The sequence below is a fragment of the Eucyclogobius newberryi genome, unplaced genomic scaffold, assembly GCF_026437365.1.
Source record: "Eucyclogobius newberryi isolate DKJ021-1_F unplaced genomic scaffold, fEucNew1.0.hap1 SCAF_20, whole genome shotgun sequence".
Lineage (NCBI taxonomy): Eukaryota > Metazoa > Chordata > Actinopteri > Gobiiformes > Gobiidae > Eucyclogobius > Eucyclogobius newberryi.
Genome location: NW_027315835.1, coordinates 25,111,397 through 25,130,136, shown reverse-complemented (window position 1 = coordinate 25,130,136; position 18,740 = coordinate 25,111,397). Strand labels below are relative to the sequence as shown.

General features: G+C 40.9%; 1 protein-coding gene across 1 annotated transcript in view; it reads left to right on the top strand.

Annotated features, from left to right (window-relative positions):
• The first annotated feature begins 10,415 nt into the window (after nt 1-10,415).
• The window catches only part of LOC140368896 (Na(+)/H(+) exchange regulatory cofactor NHE-RF1-like), a 31,136-nt gene continuing 22,811 nt past the window's right edge, over nt 10,416-18,740 (top strand). Inside the window, exon 1 of the mRNA XM_072456059.1 lies at nt 10,416-11,191. Within this exon, the coding sequence (XP_072312160.1) occupies nt 10,718-11,191 (474 nt within the window). The 5' untranslated portion in view covers nt 10,416-10,717. The remainder of the gene's footprint in view (nt 11,192-18,740) is intronic.

The window sequence follows — 18,740 nt, the reverse complement described above, 5'->3', positions numbered from 1 at the left end:
ACTCGCATCACGACTCTTAAGTCTTTTATTTTCACACAGTTACATTTGATTCTGTTGACTTCGCTTTTGGGTCGGTCCTGTTCACATGCACCGTTCCTCATTTGCCACAAACGCCGCATCATGAGCCACGTGAGAGGCATGAGCTGGCTAACTCACGCTCGGTTCTCTGATGCTGTGCGCGGTGGTCTTTTCTGTCACCTGCAGCCGCACCACGCTCTCACCACGGACTGTGCAGAGCCCTTTTGATGGCCCTCGGTCGCTGTTACACCACATTCACTGTGCTCCGAGACCACATGTTCTTAGCACTTTCGGAGGGGCCATTTGGTTAATGTGCTCCAGACTGCGAATGTTGTGTTCACACCGGGGTTCACACTGGGCCATTCGCATCATGTCGACCTAACTAGAGCCAGTGTGAAAACATATTTAATCCAAACCCAATGCGTTACATAAAGAGACGTTAATACTTGGTGAAGAGGCTATGCACAGAAGTGAAATGAAGTCAGAAAAAGCTGATGATAAACCTGAAGTAGTTTCCTGTTTACTCTAGCTTTAGCCACGTCTCACAGCCATATAAACTTACATTATTAAACGTCTTTTTGTGAATTATTGAGATCGGCCTGATTAAAAAGTATAATTCAAATTAGAATTACATTTGAAAACACTTGTTATGTCTGGGTGATATCAGTTGCTCTCTGGACCCAAACGCCCTGCACACAGAGACACACTTTGTCATTTACAGAAGCGTCCCAAAGCGATCTAAAGTGAAATGGCCAGTTGAAACGTGACTTTAAAGGTGTCATTTTTTCTGGTGCGGGGTCTGCCACTTTCTTCTCACTATGAAGACGTTGTTGCTGCATCTGGAATGTTCCTCAATATAGCATTAATCTATCTGCAAATTACCATTGTTGTTCAGATTCAAGACAGATAGAGACTGTGTGTGTCCCTCGTGTCCCTCGTACAAATAATGCCAAAAAGTCACATCTCAGAAAAAATATTTCAGGCGTCAGACCAAATAACTTAAGGAAAATAACAATCACAAATGACACAAATACACAAATGAATAAACACGTAAAATGTGGACTGCTAAACATTAGAGCAATTTCCTCCAAATCGCTCTTAGTTAATGAATTAATTAGTGACTATAACATAGATCTTCTAGCTCTAACTGAAACGTGGCTTCAACAAGACGACTACGTCAGACTAAATGAGTCCACCCCACCCAGCCATGTTAACTTTCAGACTGCCAGGAGCACAGGCCGAGGTGGTGGTGTGGCAGTGATCTCCCACTCAAGCCTACTCATGAGCCCTAAAACTAACAATGCATTTCACTCATTTGAAAGCCTTATGCTGTCAATCACATGTCCAAATATGAAAAACCAAAAAGGAGTTTTGTTCATAGTTATCTACCGACCTCCTGGTCCCTATTCAGAGTTTTTAACAGAGTTTTCTGACTTTATATCAAACTTAGTGTTAGCCTGGGATAAAATAGTTATAGTTGGAGACTTTAATATCCACGTGAACATGAGTGATGACGCTCTCAGTAATGCCTTCAGCGCCTTGTTAGACAGCATTGGTTTCACTCAGAATGTAAATAAACCGACTCACACTCACAAGAACACTCTGGATCTTGTCCTAACGTATGGAACAGAGATTAGTGACCTCATTGTCCTCCCTCAAAACCCTATATTGTCAGATCATTTTCTAATTACCTTTCAGTTTATTCTTAAAGATCATCCAGTCCCACAAAATAAAGTTATAATGAAAAGGACAATATCTGAAAAATCTATCTCAAAATTCAAAGAAATAATAGAGCCAATATTCAGTGACATGTCATGTGATCATGTCATGTGATCCTGCTGAGAACAGCTTTAGTCCCAGTTTAAGTGATCAATGTGTCGACTTGACCATGAATTCTCTGAAGTCTGCTCTTGACGTTGTAGCGCCTTTAAAACAGAAGGTCATTAGGCCAAAGCGCGCCTCCCCATGGTACAACCAAGAACTGCGTTCACATAAACAAAAAGTTAGAAAGTTAGAGGGATTATTTCGTCGCTCTCACACAGAAGAATCCCTAAAAGCATGGAAAAGTTGCCTGCTGTCCTATAAGCAGGCTCTGCGTAAGGCCCAAACCAGATATTATTCAAATCTAATAGAAGTCAACAAAAGTAACACTAAATTCCTTTTCAGCACTGTAGCTAGGCTAACAAACTGTCACAGTGCAGTAGAGCCCTCAATCCCAGCTACACTTAGCTCTGATGATTTCCTCCTATTTTTTAATAATAAAATAAAAACAATCAGAGATAAATTAGATGAAATTACCCCCGCTATTAGCCCTGAACTAGCCCAAGCTGTAAATCTAACGTCCCATATAAATCCACCTGTAAACTTAGAAAGGTTCACAGCTGTTGATCAAGCAGAGATAACTTCAGCCATTATGTCCTCTAAAAGCTCAACTTGTGTCCTAGACCCCATTCCAAGCAGACTTCTCAAAGACATTCTCCCCCTAATTATAGACCCTATTCTTAATATAATAAATACTTCACTCGAAAGTGGCTATGTTCCACAGTCCTTCAAACATGCAGTCATTAAACCTCTTCTGAAAAAGCCTAATCTAGATCCCGACCTATTGGTAAACTACAGACCTATTTCAAATCTTCCCTTCGTCTCTAAAATCCTTGAAAAAGTTGTAGTAAAACAGCTTTGTCGCCACCTGCAGGACAATAACTTATTTGAAGTTTTCCAGTCAGGGTTCAGAGCCCACCACAGCACTGAAACTGCACTAGTTAAAGTCACAAATGATTTGTTATTAGCCGCTGACGATGGACTGGTCTCTATCCTGGTTCTGTTGGACCTCAGCGCAGCGTTTGACACCATCGACCACAACATTCTACTGCAGAGGTTAGAATGTGATGTAGGTGTTGGAGGAACAGCCCTCAGCTGGTTTAAATCCTATCTATCTGATAGGTTCCAATTTGTTAATGTAAACCAGAGCTCCTCACCAAGCTCTAAAGTAATTTACGGTGTGCCACAGGGTTCGGTACTCGGTCCAATTCTGTTTACTCTTTATATGCTACCATTAGGCAACATTATCAGAAAGCATGACATTAACTTCCACTGCTATGCAGATGACACTCAGCTGTATTTATCAATGAAACCTGATCAGAGCGATCAAGTAGACAGACTTAGTACTTGTGTGAAGGAGATAAAAACCTGGATGACACTAAACTACCTGCTTCTTAACCCTGAAAAAACCGAGGTCATTGTGCTTGGCCCTAAGCATCTACGAGACGCTCTATCTGAGCAGATAGTCACACTGGACAATGTCAGTGTAGCCTCCAGTTCTACTGTAAGAAACCTTGGAGTCTTATTTGACCAGGAGCTCTCATTTAAAGCTCATATAAATCAAGCTTGTAAAACAGCCTATTTCCATTTGCGCAACAAGAGCCAAAATCAGAAGAATCCTGCCTAAAAGTGATGCCGAAAAACTTATCCATGCATTTGTAACGACTAGATTAGACTACTGTAACTCCCTGCTTGCAGCGTGTCCTAAAAGCTCCATAAAAAGCTTTCAACTGGTTCAAAATGCAGCAGCAAGATTACTAACAGGAACAAAAAGAAGAGAGCACATTACGCCAGTGCTGAAGTCTCTTCACTGGCTCCCCGTCGAGTCTAGAATCAAATTCAAAATTCTACTCTTGACCTACAAAGCCATAAATGACATGGCCCCATCCTACCTCAAAGATGCTATAGAACCATATCATCCAAACAGAGCTCTTCGCTCTCAGAATGCTGGCCTTCTGGTGGTGCCAAGAGTCTCTAAAAGTACTGTAGGAGGTAGAGCGTTTAGCTACCAAGCTCCTGTGTTATGGAATCAGCTCCCGACCCATGTTAAATATGCTGACACAGTCTCTTCATTTAAGTCCAGGCTTAAAACGTTCCTCTTCGAAATCGCTTATGGTCAGACTAGTTAGGAACAGAAACATAAACCCACAGCTTCAGCTACGCTGCCCTAGGAGTAACTATGCTGGGGGAAGTATGACAGCTTGAGCACTATCCTCTTCTTCTTCTGACTACTTATGCTATCAAACAATATTTATTTTTTGATTCCACTTGCAAACTGTTCACCGCCTTCTTTTCTTTCTCTCACTCCTGAGGACCTGTGGACCCAGATGCCCCTCCCCTGGTGAAGTGGTCCCTGCCCTGTGTGGACGGTCCCTCATCTGCCTGAAGAGTGGCTCCAGCTCGCCTCCGACGGTCCCTCATCTGCCTGAAGAGTGGGTCCAGCTCGCCTCCGACGGTCCCTCTTCTGCCTGAAGAGTGGGTCCAGCTCGACTCAGACGGTCCCTCTTCTGCCTGAAGAGTGGGTCCAGCTCGACTCAGACGGTCCCTCTTCTGCCTGAAGAGTGGCTCCAGTTCGCCTCAGTCGGTCCCTCTTCTGCCTGAAGAGTGGGTCCAGCTCGCCTCCGACGGTCCCTCGTCTGCCTGAAGAGTGGGTCCAGCTCGCCTCCGACGGTCCCTCTTCTGCCTGAAGAGTGGGTCCAGCTCGACTCAGACGGTCCCTCTTCTGCCTGAAGAGTGGGTCCAGCTCGACTCAGACGGTCCCTCTTCTGCCTGAAGAGTGGGTCCAGCTCGACTCAGACGGTCCCTCATCTGCCTGAAGAGTGGGTCCAGCTCGCCTCCGACGGTCCCTCATCTGCCTGAAGAGTGGGTCCAGCTCGCCTCCGACGGTCCCTCTTCTGCCTGAAGAGTGGGTCCAGCTCGACTCAGACGGTCCCTCTTCTGCCTGAAGAGTGGGTCCAGCTCGACTCAGACGGTCCCTCATCTGCCTGAAGAGTGGGTCCAGCTCGACTCAGACGGTCCCTCTTCTGCCTGAAGAGTGGGTCCAGCTCCAGTCTCCTTGTGTCCGTCTGTCCGTCTGTGAGAGTCGGATCTCTCCTTCACTGGAACTCCTCCAGGTTTCTACGCTTTTTTCCCAAAGAGGTTTTTTTGTAGTTTTTCCTGGCTGAGAAGGAGAGTCTAAGGACAGAGGACCCTGGGACATCGTCCCTCGCCACCACAGACATTGTCTGACTTCATCGCCACCACAGACATTGTCTGACTTCATCGCCACCACAGACATTGTTGATTCATTTCTCCCTGTGGCCCTCAGAGGCAACTGTTGTTGTGATTTTGGGCCTTACAAAAATAAATTGATTTGATTTGATTTGATTTGATTTTATTGCTCAAAAATACCTTGAAAATCATGCATTCTTACTGTCAGCGGGGTCACCTCTCCACAGATCTGACTGGCTGGTGTTACCTGCCTGTCTCCATGAAGATAGAACATTTTAATGTCATTCTGTGTGTGGTGCGAGCTTCAAAATTGAGACATATTATCTTAATGAACACTTGCAGAATCATGCTGTGTGGACACTTCCTGGTTCATCTAATGGCATCACAATGTGCTAATACATTGTTTACATGTTTATTCAGATCGTGAGTGACATTGACACAACCCTGAGCTGAAGTTGCAGTTGATTCGTTTTTTTTTTTTTTTTTACAATTCATTACGTAACATCTGAGATATGCAGGGGTCATGTTCAATTCAATTATAACGAAATAGTGCAGATTTAGTATTTGATGTCGGTAAACAGTGTTTCATTTTGCATTTGCTCCAATATGCAATTTCTCAAAGACTCAGGTCTGAACAAATATAACTTTTCAAAATACAAAATTGTGGCCAAATGTCTTTACTGTCCACTGTGCTGCTCTCTCTGTTTCTCGATATGTTTTATGCTACCAAATAAAGTATTTTAATGGAAATGGCCATGTTTATGCATATGTTTTTTATACAACAGTTCACATTGTGTTTTCTGTCACAAAAAACCTTATCAAAAATGTATTACTGACTGTTGATCATGTATTAAAGAGTATACCACCTGTACTGTAAAAACTGAACTTTGATCCCAATAAACAAGGGTTACTGTAATAACTGAAAAACATTTGTTACATCTTGTGTCAGAGTTTGTTTGTTAAATAACTAGAAGTTTAATAAGATTTTCACCTGAAATTGTATTGGTTTCCTTTTTCCAAAGTAATTTATACATATTAGTAATCCAGTTACTTTTTAAATAAAGTAATCAGAGTAGATTACTTTTACAGGGTGTAATCAGTCGTTAATGGATTAATAATCTGGACCAACACTGATAACAAATGAACCTGGGTTTCCAGTGTGTTCATCGATGTTGAGGACACAAGTTATTCTCATGAACCACTCACACACATCCTTTATTAATACATTTAACAAGTTTGAGAGGAAATACTTTCATACTTTTTGGGATAGAATCTGCAATAACAGTTCTGGTGTGATCACGAAATTGCCTATGTAGCCTATAACAAAAATAGAAAGAAAAAAAGGTTACCGGTATTAATCTTTTAATTGCCTTAATAAAGGATCATTCAGGTTTAAATCTAACCCTAATGGAGTAGTTATAAAGCCTGAATCATTCTTAACAAACTTATGTTATTTTGTTATATTGTTAGGAATTCAGTGTTTAAGAAAAGGTAATCCTTTTATTGTCCACACATGGGGATATTTCGGTGTTACAACGCAGTAGATACAGGGGGAAAGGACAGATAACTTATAGGAAGTTTCATAAAAACACTCTTAATAGAAGAACTCTTATGAACAAAACAAAACAAAAAACTCTTATTAACAAAACTCCTCTCATACCATAATAGGGAATGGAGGAAAAAATAAAATAAAATAAAAAGATAAAAATAAAATAATAATAAAATAAAGTAAAAATAGCTAGCATAAGACTAAATAATACTAATACTAATGGTAAGTAAACACTCTTATTTACATCAGTTATATGCACATGAATAATATTGACGTGCATATAACTGATGTAAATAAGAGTGTTTACTTGGCCTTAATTGCTTGTGAGTATGACAGTAATTGCACAGGAATATGACGGTATTGCACATGGTTAAGTCAGTATTGCAAGTGTTCAGGGCTAGCAGTGTTTGTTATACAGTCTGACAGCAGCAGGAAGAAAAGACCATGCTTTATTAAGGCTAAGGTGTAGTTATGGGCTACTGTAAAGTGGTATAAAATGGGATGGTGCTAATTTAAGCAGTGAAACTATATTAGGCGTAGGTGTATTTTTGTCCAAAAAACAATGTAGCTAGACTTGTCCAGTCACTTTGGAACCAGGCACTGTGCAGTAATTATATGCACCCCAGATCCTATAATAAACGGTGATTAAAAAAAAGGAACTTGACTTAGACTATAGAACGTCCATAGCATTCTCCCCAATCTGGGCATCAGGACTGGGACTCCAAAGATTTTCAGGCTCTTTGACTGAAATCTTTGTTAAAGCACACACGTCAGAACTGTCTAGGGGAATCACAGCAAAACTACACAAATGTATTACTAATCTTAACAATTCAACTGGATATATAAAAAATAAATGAGTAAAATGTGTTATTACTGATGGGAATATGTAATAACATATCAATGGAGGACCACAGAATCACGTTTGGAGGGAATTCTGTTGAATATATATATATATATATATATATATATATATATATATATATATATATATATATATATATATATTCATAGGGAAGAACTGGTTGCTGGAGAAACTGGTTGTGACCCTGTTATTCATGAATACTGGGCTGAGATCAATGAGGCACTGTGGATCGTCTTCAACACCGATATTCCATTTGACTTGTGTCTTGAATGTAGGACATCGGCGATGGAGATGATTGATTGATTGATTGATTGATTGATTGATACTTGTGTACTTTTGGCTGCAGCAAAAAAGGCAATAACAAAACAGTTTATGACGGGGATTGAGCCGACCATAATGGACTAGACTGAATTAACTTTGGACGTTTAGAAAAGGTAAAAACTGATTAGACGTATTAAACTCAGAGCCCTGGAGGAGCAATAAATAACAAATTTGATAAATTAATGAAGACTATAGAAGTGATTGACATCTGGGTGGAGATGAACCACAGTGCATGCCATGCACCCATTTTTCCAATCCACACACATTCTACTCCAGAATAGAGATTTGAGATTTAAATGTATAAAGGTTTTCTATAAAAGAAAATCACATGAAAAGCTTTGATATGTGGAAAGAATCCTTTGATTTGACTTGAGAAACAGGACTTTTATAGGTGTTTAGGAGTATAAGGAGTATATTAGGTAATAAGGAGTTATTACAACCAATAAATTAAACTAATCAACAACCATGCTAACCCTGTGACTGAAATATTTATTAAAGCTTATAAATCAGAACTTTCAAGGGGAATACTATCTAAATGTATCTAAATCTATCCAAACGTTTAGACTATTGTAATTTTTAATTTTTTCCTGTCTTAACAAGAAGGAGCTTTCTCGTCTGCAGCTGGTCCAGAACTCTGCAGCGAGGATCTTGAGCCGCACAAATAGAAGGGCCCACATTTCACCCTCAGAGCCCTTCACTGGAGCCGGTCTCCTACCGGATACAGTTTAAAATTCTTGTTTTAACTTTTAGAGCTTTAAATGGTCAGGTCCCATCGTACATCAGCGATCTGATTAAACCGTACGCTCCCTCTCGCTCACTAAGGTCCTTGGACCAGAAACTGTTGTTGGTTCCTCGCACCCGTTTTCGGACCAGAGGAGACAGATCCTTCCAGGCTGTGGCCCCCAAACTCTGGAACGATCTTCAGTTCTCCCTACGGTCACTGGACTCAGTTACTGCTTTTAAGGGTCAGCTTAAAACCTTTTTATTTAGTCAAGCCTTTTAAATGCACTTGTTTTAGCGGCTGATTTTACTGTATATTGTTGTATGTGTATTGTTCACTGTAAATTTTGTGTGTTTTTATTGTTTTATTCTGTGTTTTGTGAAGCACTTTGTGACCTCTGTCTGTGAAAGGTGCTATATAAATAAAATGTACTTACTTACTTACTTAAATTATATAAACGTATTAAATATGAATGTAATGTATTAAATTGGGCATTTACTCCACTAATTACATTAGAAATAAACGTAATAAATAGAGAACCACAAAATCACATGTTTGAAGGGAATTATGTTGGAAAAATGTATCACATTTCTTCATATTCACAAGGAAATTCCAACTGCTGGTGAAACTATGGTTGCCAGGAGACCCACCGTTACCACGCTTTTTGGGACTGTCCTATTGGACTGAAATCACTAAAACTCTGTCTTTGACACCTCCATCCCACCTGATTTCAGAACTAAGTGGCTATGTGCCATGGACACAGTAAATGGATACCTTTGGAGCATACCAGTACTCTTATTGGCATGAAAGAAGGTCATTAGAAAAATAATTATGACTCAAACAAAAGGATTGGACCAACGTTACAATTGGCATATGTAATATGGAGAAGATCACATTTGGATTCAACTTGAAAATGGACACATTTGACTGACTTTGGGCCAATTGGGATGTTTAGTTTGGAGTTTGTTTGCCTTAGTTTAATCTTGTTTCAGGGATTTTCTTTGTCTCCAATTCTTGTGTGTGTTATATGCTTTAAACATTTGGAAAATTTGGGGAAAAAGGAAAAAAGAAAATGTAAAAAAAGACTTTTACATAAACTACATAAACATGCACAAATTTACAAGACAGTGGGACAGAGGAGGGAACATATGTCGGACTATTGTTCTGTTTTCTTTGAGCTGCTATTTATTAAACTTACTGCCATTCACTCTCTGCTTCTATACAGTATTTCACCAATGTATCCACATGTAAAATATGGGTCTGTAGTTGGGAACCACCATGTTCAAAATGTATGAGTTTAAACAGACCAGGGTGGTGTTCACATACCTTGACATACAGATTGCCATGGATTGGGGAAAAGGCTAAATAAACTGGGATGGAGGACAAAAACACGGCCTGATTTTGTTTTATACTTCTACTTGAGTCATTTGGGCCACTTCTTTGTAGGTTACTTCTACTTGAGTAATTAGTCATCTGTAAATTTAACTGTAAATCTTGTGTAAATACTAAGTATATTTTTTTATAATCTTACTAGTATGTTTTAAATGTTATTATTATTTTTAAATGCAGGCCGTATTTGATATATATTGCTTTTATTATTGCGCATTGCTGTATGTCGCACCGAATCACCAAAGCAAGTTCCTATGTTTGCCTTTTCTGATTCTGAATTATATTTTAAAGTAACGTTGTTCTTACTTGAGTACAAATCCACCTCTTACCCTTTCCTTTTTGGACTAAATGATTGTGTTGTCACAGTCTATGGTTTTTCCCCATCGCTTACTACTGTGAAGAGCCATAGCTATTACCACCATCGTGTCGCTTCTACGTTGACGCGGCTGCGCTAATCCCACCGCCGCTTTACTTCTCCGAACTCCGGCCTCCCTCTCGCCGACTCTCCGCTCTCTCACTCCGGGACGAAGCGAGCGTAGTTCGCCCTGAGCCTGGACGTGAAACCTTTGGAACCGTTACCTCATCACAACTTTTCGGGGGAGGGAGGACCCGAGAGAGCAGGCGGTCCGTGAGCAACAGCAGAGAGGAGAAAACCCTCCTTTAGCCCCGGGAAGTCACCCACTCCGGCTTCAGTTCAGCAGCGGAAGTGAGGCAGAGCTCCGGCCGTGCAACAGGTGCCAGCGAGCGGGCAAAAACTCCACTCACTTCGGCTCAAGAACAAAAAAAAAGTTAAGGGGCAAAAAAAAAACGAATTCTTCACAAAACCATGTCGAATCTCAGACCAAGGCGATGTGTGCTGGAAAAGGGCTCCGACGGTTACGGCTTCCACCTCCACGGAGAGAAGGGCAAGACGGGGCAGTTTATCCGACTCGTGGAGCCCGACACTCCCGCTGAGGTGGCCGGGCTCATGGCGGGGGACCGGCTGGCCTTCGTCAACGGGGAGAGCGTGGAAGGGGAGAGCCATTCCCAAGTGGTGGCCCGGATTAGAGCGAGCCACGGGTCGCTGGAGCTCATCGTGACGGACCAGGAGACGCTGGAGCTGCTGCAGAGGCACAACCTGACGTGCAAGGCGGAGTACGTGACCGAGGGGATCCCCGTACCGGGCGCCAGCAGCAGCGGCGGCGGCGGAGACAGCGACGCGGAGCAGGCCGACACCAACGGCAGCCGCAGGACGTCGAGCCCGGCGCCGCTGCATGAGAACGGGGAGAGGATTTCGCAGAGGTCCAGTGTGTCCTCCAAGGTAAACTACATGAGCATTGAAATTGAAGTTATTCTATGAAATCTGCATTTTCAATTAAAATTAAAATAAGCAAAAAAGTTGTTATATAGATCCTTTTAAAATTCTTGAATGAAGGCAAAAGTGAAGTAGAACATAATATGCATTAAAAGGGGAACTGGGATTAACCTCAGAAATATGAAACAGGGTTTGTTTTGGCAAAGTAAAACCACTCATATACATGTGAGTGCTATAGAGCCTGGTTTTAACACATTTAACATTGCATTTTACATGATTTGTTTATTTAATAGGTGATTATATATTATAGTAAGTCAGCCGTTTGTATGGGCTGCATGAAATGTACAGTACAGTGCCTAAAATAGGAAACATGGTATAGGCTTTAAGGATTATTGATACACACTTGCCATTTACTTTGAACAAGAATATTCATTTCATACTTGTAGTGACATTAGATTACAGTTATGTTTTCTGCAAATTGCAAGGGTTCTCATTACACTGTGCATAACTGCTATGTAAAAGCAGGCTACTGACTGCGCCGCAAACCTACATAACATTTAGCCTGTAGTCTGATAGTCAATCAATTCAAATGACATTAGTAAGATATATAACACAAAGAGTTTTTGTTCTTTGATATCTTTTTGTCTGATAATGAAAACAAAAGGGAAAGGGTATCTTGGATCACATTTGCCCTCTAATAAATGAAGTTAACCAATATTATAGTGTGTAGTGAGAAAGTGAATTGAATGAAAGTCATGACTGTTGCACATTTCAAAATCTAAAGGCTTGCATTACTGCCAGGCCTGAGGGACAGATATTCTAGCTTAACCTTTATGATTTTTTTTATTTTAATTGATCTTCTTTGGCGTGATTAAGTTAAGATAAGATAATCCTTTAATATCCACACAAGGGGAAATTTTGTTGTTACAACGCAGTAGAAACAGGAGGAAAGGACAGATTATAGGAAGTTTCAAAACACACTCCTAATAGAACTCTTATGAACAAAAACAAAAAAACTCGTATTAACAAAACTCCTCTCCTATCTTAATATGGAATGGAGGGGGGAAATAAAATAAAATAGATAAATAAAAATAAAGATAACAATCAGATAATAATAATTAAATAATGATAATAGAATAAAATAAAAATAAAGTAAAAATAGCTAGCACAAGACTAGGTAATACTATTAATTGTGCTACAAATGTTGAAAGTATCTCAAATAAAGCCTCATCTCAGTTTCAGTCAAAAATTAGCAAAGCATTTAATTCATTGTAGGTGTTTTTATTGCTCTAAAAGTCTAAATCCTTGAAAAGAACATTCTTAGAGCGGACATAAGTTCATAATATGAAAGCTGGAAAAGTGTTTGTGGGGTTTCAATATTTATTATGCACCGATTGTTTGGACTTTGTCTTTTTTATTTCGTACAACTTGTGTGTATTTACAGCACATGTTTTTCCCCCCGATGCCCCCAATGCCAGGTAGCTGCCCCTCCCCGAGGGCCGGCTACCTGCTTTTCTCCATGGAGATGTTCTTGCTTTGCCTGGAATGTTCCACAGAATAGTGGCGGGATGGTGGCTGAGTGGATAGCACCCTTGACTCACAGCAAGAAAATTCCACATTCCATCAACCCAAAACATGGTTAACAATAAAAATCCACCAGCTGAAGAAGTCCAGCTCCAGATCTGGAGCTTGGTCTGACAGGGTGCCCAGGCAATAAGGCTGCAAGAACACCTGAATCCAAATCACATTTGAATCAACACGATAAGCAAATAGCAATGGCTGAAGTATTTGAACTACCATCATTTCTTCTGCAAGCAACAAACTATCCTGTCTTATTCTGCATTAAAAACTGCTAACCCAGTAGTTTAGAGCAGCAAATAGATATCTATAGCAATGCCCTATCCAGTTAGTTTTAATAGATCAACCAGTCCATCGGTACTGCAGCAAAAACTCCTCTACAGTCTGAAAACTCGTACAATACCCATGAAACGTCCAACGTAGAGATGCACCGATCAATTGGCCGCCAATTAAAAAAGCCGGTTTTATGTCCAATCGGCCCCAATCGGTGACCTGCCGGTCACTGTCATAATTTCCGGTTTTCGGCCGATCAAACTGACCTGCAGAACAAAACAGCTAAAAACTAGCAAGACTCACAGACCGCGGCGGCCAAAGTGTCCATTTACATTCAAAGTCTATGTAAACGCGTGTCGAACACCTCCTGCGTTTTCCGCGGCGCGATTCCTGCTTTTTCGGTGTGGAGCGCGGCGCGTAGAGTGCGTTTTGGCGTTTTCCGCTCTAGACGCTTTGACGGGCGTATAAGCTTCAAGGCGTTAAAATTGTTTGCCGCATAAAAGTTCAGATTCGTTCAACTTCTCTGCGGCGAGGTGGCGCAGCAGCCAATCAGAGATGACGCTCTTTTTTGTTCCTGTTCTGTATATATATATTTCATTTATATTACAATTTTTATTATAAAACGTGTGTCCTGTATACGTGCACCTTTTTCATATATATAATACTGGGTAGTTTGTGGGAAAATCAGTGGCTAGATAGAAAATCGATATCGGAAAAAACGGTTTTGGCAGGTCAGACCTCCTTAAAAACCGGAAATCGGTATCGGTGCATCTCTAATCGCATTTTTGAAAGTAGCGCCTCTGATGACACAGACTTGCCCTTCTTCTGACCTACCACAAATAAAAGTTCCACAGAGCTTGGATGGCTTTGAATATGGTGATTGTACTAAGGGATCATTCGAAAAACATCAGAATCATATGCACTTAAAGCTCTTTATTTAACAATATTATGTAAATCAAATTACTGGAAGGCTATACAACTTACCGTATTTTCCGGACTATAAGTCACACTGGAGTATCCAGTCAAAAAATGCATAATAAAGAAGAAAAAACATATATAAATTGCACTGGAGTATGAGTATAAGTACAAATATAAGTATAAGTCGCAAAACTATGAAAAAAGGCTTATAGTCCGGAAATTACGGTTCAAGAAGTTAGCCTGTTAGCTTATTAGCCTGTTAGCCTGTTAGCCTGTTACCCCCGTTCCAGAGCTGGGGCAAACATTCCTCATGGTCTCAGCTCAGTGTCATAAAGCACGTGTGAGTGGGATTCCCCGTCTGGTTGGGCCGGTCGAACGAGATGCCACGGCACCGCCACAAGTAGCGGCAAAAGCCTGGCACATCAGAACTGTCATATGATGTCTGAGAATTTGAGTCTGAATAGTTTTTGCATCACTGAGCTGTTGAAAGTCTGACGAGATTCAAGACGATGTGTTAAAGATGGAATTAAAAGGTACTGTTGTTTAGGGTCTCTACCTTGGTCTTCACCTGGAATGCAGCACAATATATCAAATGATTGTAGCTAACACCTCACAAAATGGATACGTTCATACGATACTTGATGCGACATCCAATTTTTGCACCAGCAGTTGAAATTTCTTGTAAAAAAATGTCGTTTTTCTTCCTTCTTAATTCAACTTGATACACAATAAGGTTTTCTTTAGATTATTTAAGAATTAAGTTGTTTCATACCGTTTTATATATTTTGCAAACTAGATTCAAAAGTCCTATGGCATTTCACCCTGGAGAGACAAAGAGACCACGAGAATGGACTGTTTAGCAAGCTTTATTCGCGAGTTATTTGGCGCTCAGACCCCGGCGGAAGACGTTGCAATCATGGGCACTCCATGATCTATTTGTATTAGATGTCTCCCCCCGGAGCCTGTAGACTGGTGGTGGTAGATGTGAAGAGAAGGTAGAGGATGAGGGGAATGTAGAGGAGGAGCTGGGGAGGCGGTGGGTCGCAGTACGGTTTGAGCGGTCGAGCCATCTGCCTGAGGGCTTAAATGCGACCGCCTGGTGCTGATTGGGAGCAGGGAGGAGTCACTGGGAGCGTTGATTGGGGATGAGGAGCAGGTGCGAGGGCCATGGTACAGACGCCCCCTGACCTTTCACCCTCCTTCTTTGGCCAGGAAAAACTGCATAACCTCTTTGGGATTAGCGCAGAAACCTGGGAGAGCCCATGGCGCCCGCTTGAGTGCGATGATGGCGCTGGGAGAGGGGTCCTTCCGTGGTGGCCTTGACGTAGATGGATGGAGTTAGGTCTTCCAGGCTGAATTTACGCAGGCTTCATTACTGAATGTGTCACTTGAGTAAGAGAGAGTTAATAAATGTGTTGGCATAATGTTTTGTATATTGATTACTAAATGTAAATATCCTTTTTTGAATTACAATAGCAATATAATAAATATAATGCTGTAATCTTAAGTGTGTCCTGCGGCGTGACATGAAAAATTACATCTTTAAAAAGACTGTTACACAAAAGGACTAGACTAGAAAGTAGCTCCTCTGTCATTTATGACAAGCTCCGGAGTTCAGAGTTCAAGCTAAAGAAGCTACAAGAGAAATCATTATGACATTCTTACTTTTGAGAAATTCTACTTTTCTGAAAAACTTTAAGCCTAGGCCAGTTTCATGTCCTGCAGTGTGACATTTTGAAAAAAAATATCCTTTAAGGTTACATCATTATTTAACTAACTCTATCCCATAAGGTAGTTTATTATATTATTTTCACATGGTCATTTTTAGGGATGTCACTGCAGGACACCCCAGGACAGAAAGAAGGCACAATATAGCTTTGCTTTTGTATTTGATAGTGTCCATGTCCAGCCTGGTTAATGGTTCTATGTCAGGGCTGTTGAGTTGACAAGATGTAAGAATTATAGTTTAGCCTGTTTAGTGTTTGTGAATAAATAATAAGTCAATCTCACAATTTTCAGGACGGCAGAGACACAGGTGCAAATGCATGAGCCACAAAAGGTGACAAACCATACATTCCCATAAATAACCTTTAATTACCATGGAAATATTGTAAGATCTTGCGTTACTTGACTCACTTGTCAATGTGTAAATGTCAAATACAATTCTTGGGATCACGCTGGAAAAGCTGGATAAAATGTCTGGGGGAGATGGAAAGCTATTTTTAACATACCAGTAAACACAGATTAACGTGTAATTAAAATGGTGGCTTGCTTTGTCACACCTCAAGGGTTTCTTGAGGACAGTCCTTCCTATATTGTGCTGCTGCTGCTGCTGCTGCTGCTGCTGTGTGTGATGTTTTTGTAATATTGTGTTGTAGCAGTAAAGCAATTTCATGTCAGCTACAAACAGAGCAAACATGTAAGTAGTTCCCTCTAGGACATGAATATTACATTGTTAATTGAATGATGCCATTAATTAAGTGTAAAAAGTATGGGATTAATTTCCCCCGGTTAATTGTGGATCAGAACAATCCTTAGTGTTTGAAAGGGGAAGTTTATGTTAGAAGTAGGAGGCTGTGACCATAATTACCATCTTTGTCTGACAGTGGCTGCACACCTCCAGCTGCATTCCTCCTGCTGGGACACTCCTCCAAACAAAAGCCTCTTTGACACTTCTCCTTCATTTAACAGTGCTATTCGCCACCACAACTGTCACACAACATATTCCTGTACATTTGATTTTAAACTGTATCACATTTACGTGTCCCCCAACCGTTGGTGTGGGGCCCCTGCTGAGAACTGTCTCCGGTCTCCATAGTGACCTACACTTCCAGAAAGAGGCTTTGTCCGAGCTGTTTGCCCTGGGACGAAGGCTCAGTGCTGGGGAGGAAAGCAGAGAGGGCTCTCCGGGGGGCCACACTGACCCTGATACTGAAGCAACTGCTCTGGACTATGGCAGCTTTAAACGTCCAAGATGAAGTCAAGAGGCTAGTATTAGACAGTTACTGATATCTGAAATATTAGCAACTGTGACGTCATGATGTCTTTGTATCAGTGTCACGAAAATGCACTGCCTGACCAAAGAAAGCTCCACCATTGATGATGTTCTCACATCATCAATACAAGATCCGAGTTAAAATATCACTATCTCTAGTGACCACTGCACAAAGTCTTCTCCAGCTCAACCCAAAGTCTCAATGGAGTTCAGATCTGTAGTGATGATTTGACCCTTTGACTCACTGACATATTTTCCATGACCACGGGATTCGTCTTTCCACGTGGTTGTTTCAGAAATGAGAAGCCACTCCCTGCATCAGTTGGGTTTAATAGATACTGTGTTGCAGCTGAAAGATCGACCCTAACCCTAACCCAAGAGAAGGGAAGATCCATTTACATCATAATGATGCACTTATGATGCATACAAAGAAATGTATGAAGTTAATCCAGTTGTCCAATGTATAAATGAGTGCTCTACGGTGGTGTACTGGTTTAAGGCCTTGCACATGTGTGGTTCTTGCGGATTTGCCTCCCAACTTCAGCCATTTGCTGAATGTCTCTTCCTCTCGCTCCCCATTTTTAGATGGGACAGTAGTGTGGAATAGGGTAGACGTGCATGGAGGACATTCAGCTCATTGTCGTAGCTTTTTTTGCACTTGAATTCTCTACTACATCTACGTCTTTTTATTTTTTTAATTTCTATTCTATAAAATGGGTGTCTCCAAGAAAGGCCCAGACTTTGAACCTCCATGAAACCAGACCTTGAAACCTCCCTCATCTCCGCTCTAATCATTTATGCCTGTTTCACAATGCCTTATCACGTCGTAAATTTTACAAGTTATGCAAGAACTTCTTTTCATAATCCTCTTATTCCAATGGAGAATATTTCGGAAATAATGCTGAAGGGAAAAGATGTTCTGTACTAAATGGTGATGAGGAAGAGGTGATGGAAAGGCTGAGGGAGCTGATGGTTTTACTGCTGCTACTTTGGTGCAATTGTTCTGCATAGTGTTAGATTTAAATGTTAATCACATGGTCATTTATGGTAATGACCATGTGAGTAACATTTAAATGCACTAACCACTACATCCATAAACTAATGGTGCGTTCCAGGCCAACTAGTCACTTAAAACCTTTGACTTTAAAAAATGCCCTGGAATGCTGCTCTAACTGGTAAATCCTACTTTTGAAGCGGGAGCTGGTCGAAGGACTCCCACCACAAGTCAACTGTGACATATTACAACAATGATAATAACCACAGTAACAAGTTTTGAGTGGTTAACCACTGCATAAACAAATAGTCAAATTTGACTATATTCTGAATATGTTAGATTCATTTGTTTAACTGTTACATTTGTTAAGGCAAACTGTTTACATATGAGTTATTTCAGTCGGAACCAGTTGCCTGGAACTAAACACATCACAAGTCTGGTTGGTGTGGTTGATTGGTTGTCAGTTGCCAAAACAGCCTTGTTTTTTCATAGTTTGCAGTGTTGGTGCTAAAGCTAACTGTCATTGAAAATGCATTAGAGCCAAAGTTCCAGCATGGGCGTAATTTGCGGGAGAGGGGGTTGGGGGGTCATGACCCCTCCAATATTCAGAGCAAGACAAGTGAATATTTTCTCATGTTCCTGAATAAACAGATGTCTTGCATGGCACAAACAGTTATACTGTACAGTGATTGTATCAATCAAAACGAATCCCTGTTTGTGTCCTGTCTCAAAAACAACCTGCACATGCACGTCTCCAGGCTCACAGTGCATGTGGATTAGACCCATTGAAAAACATG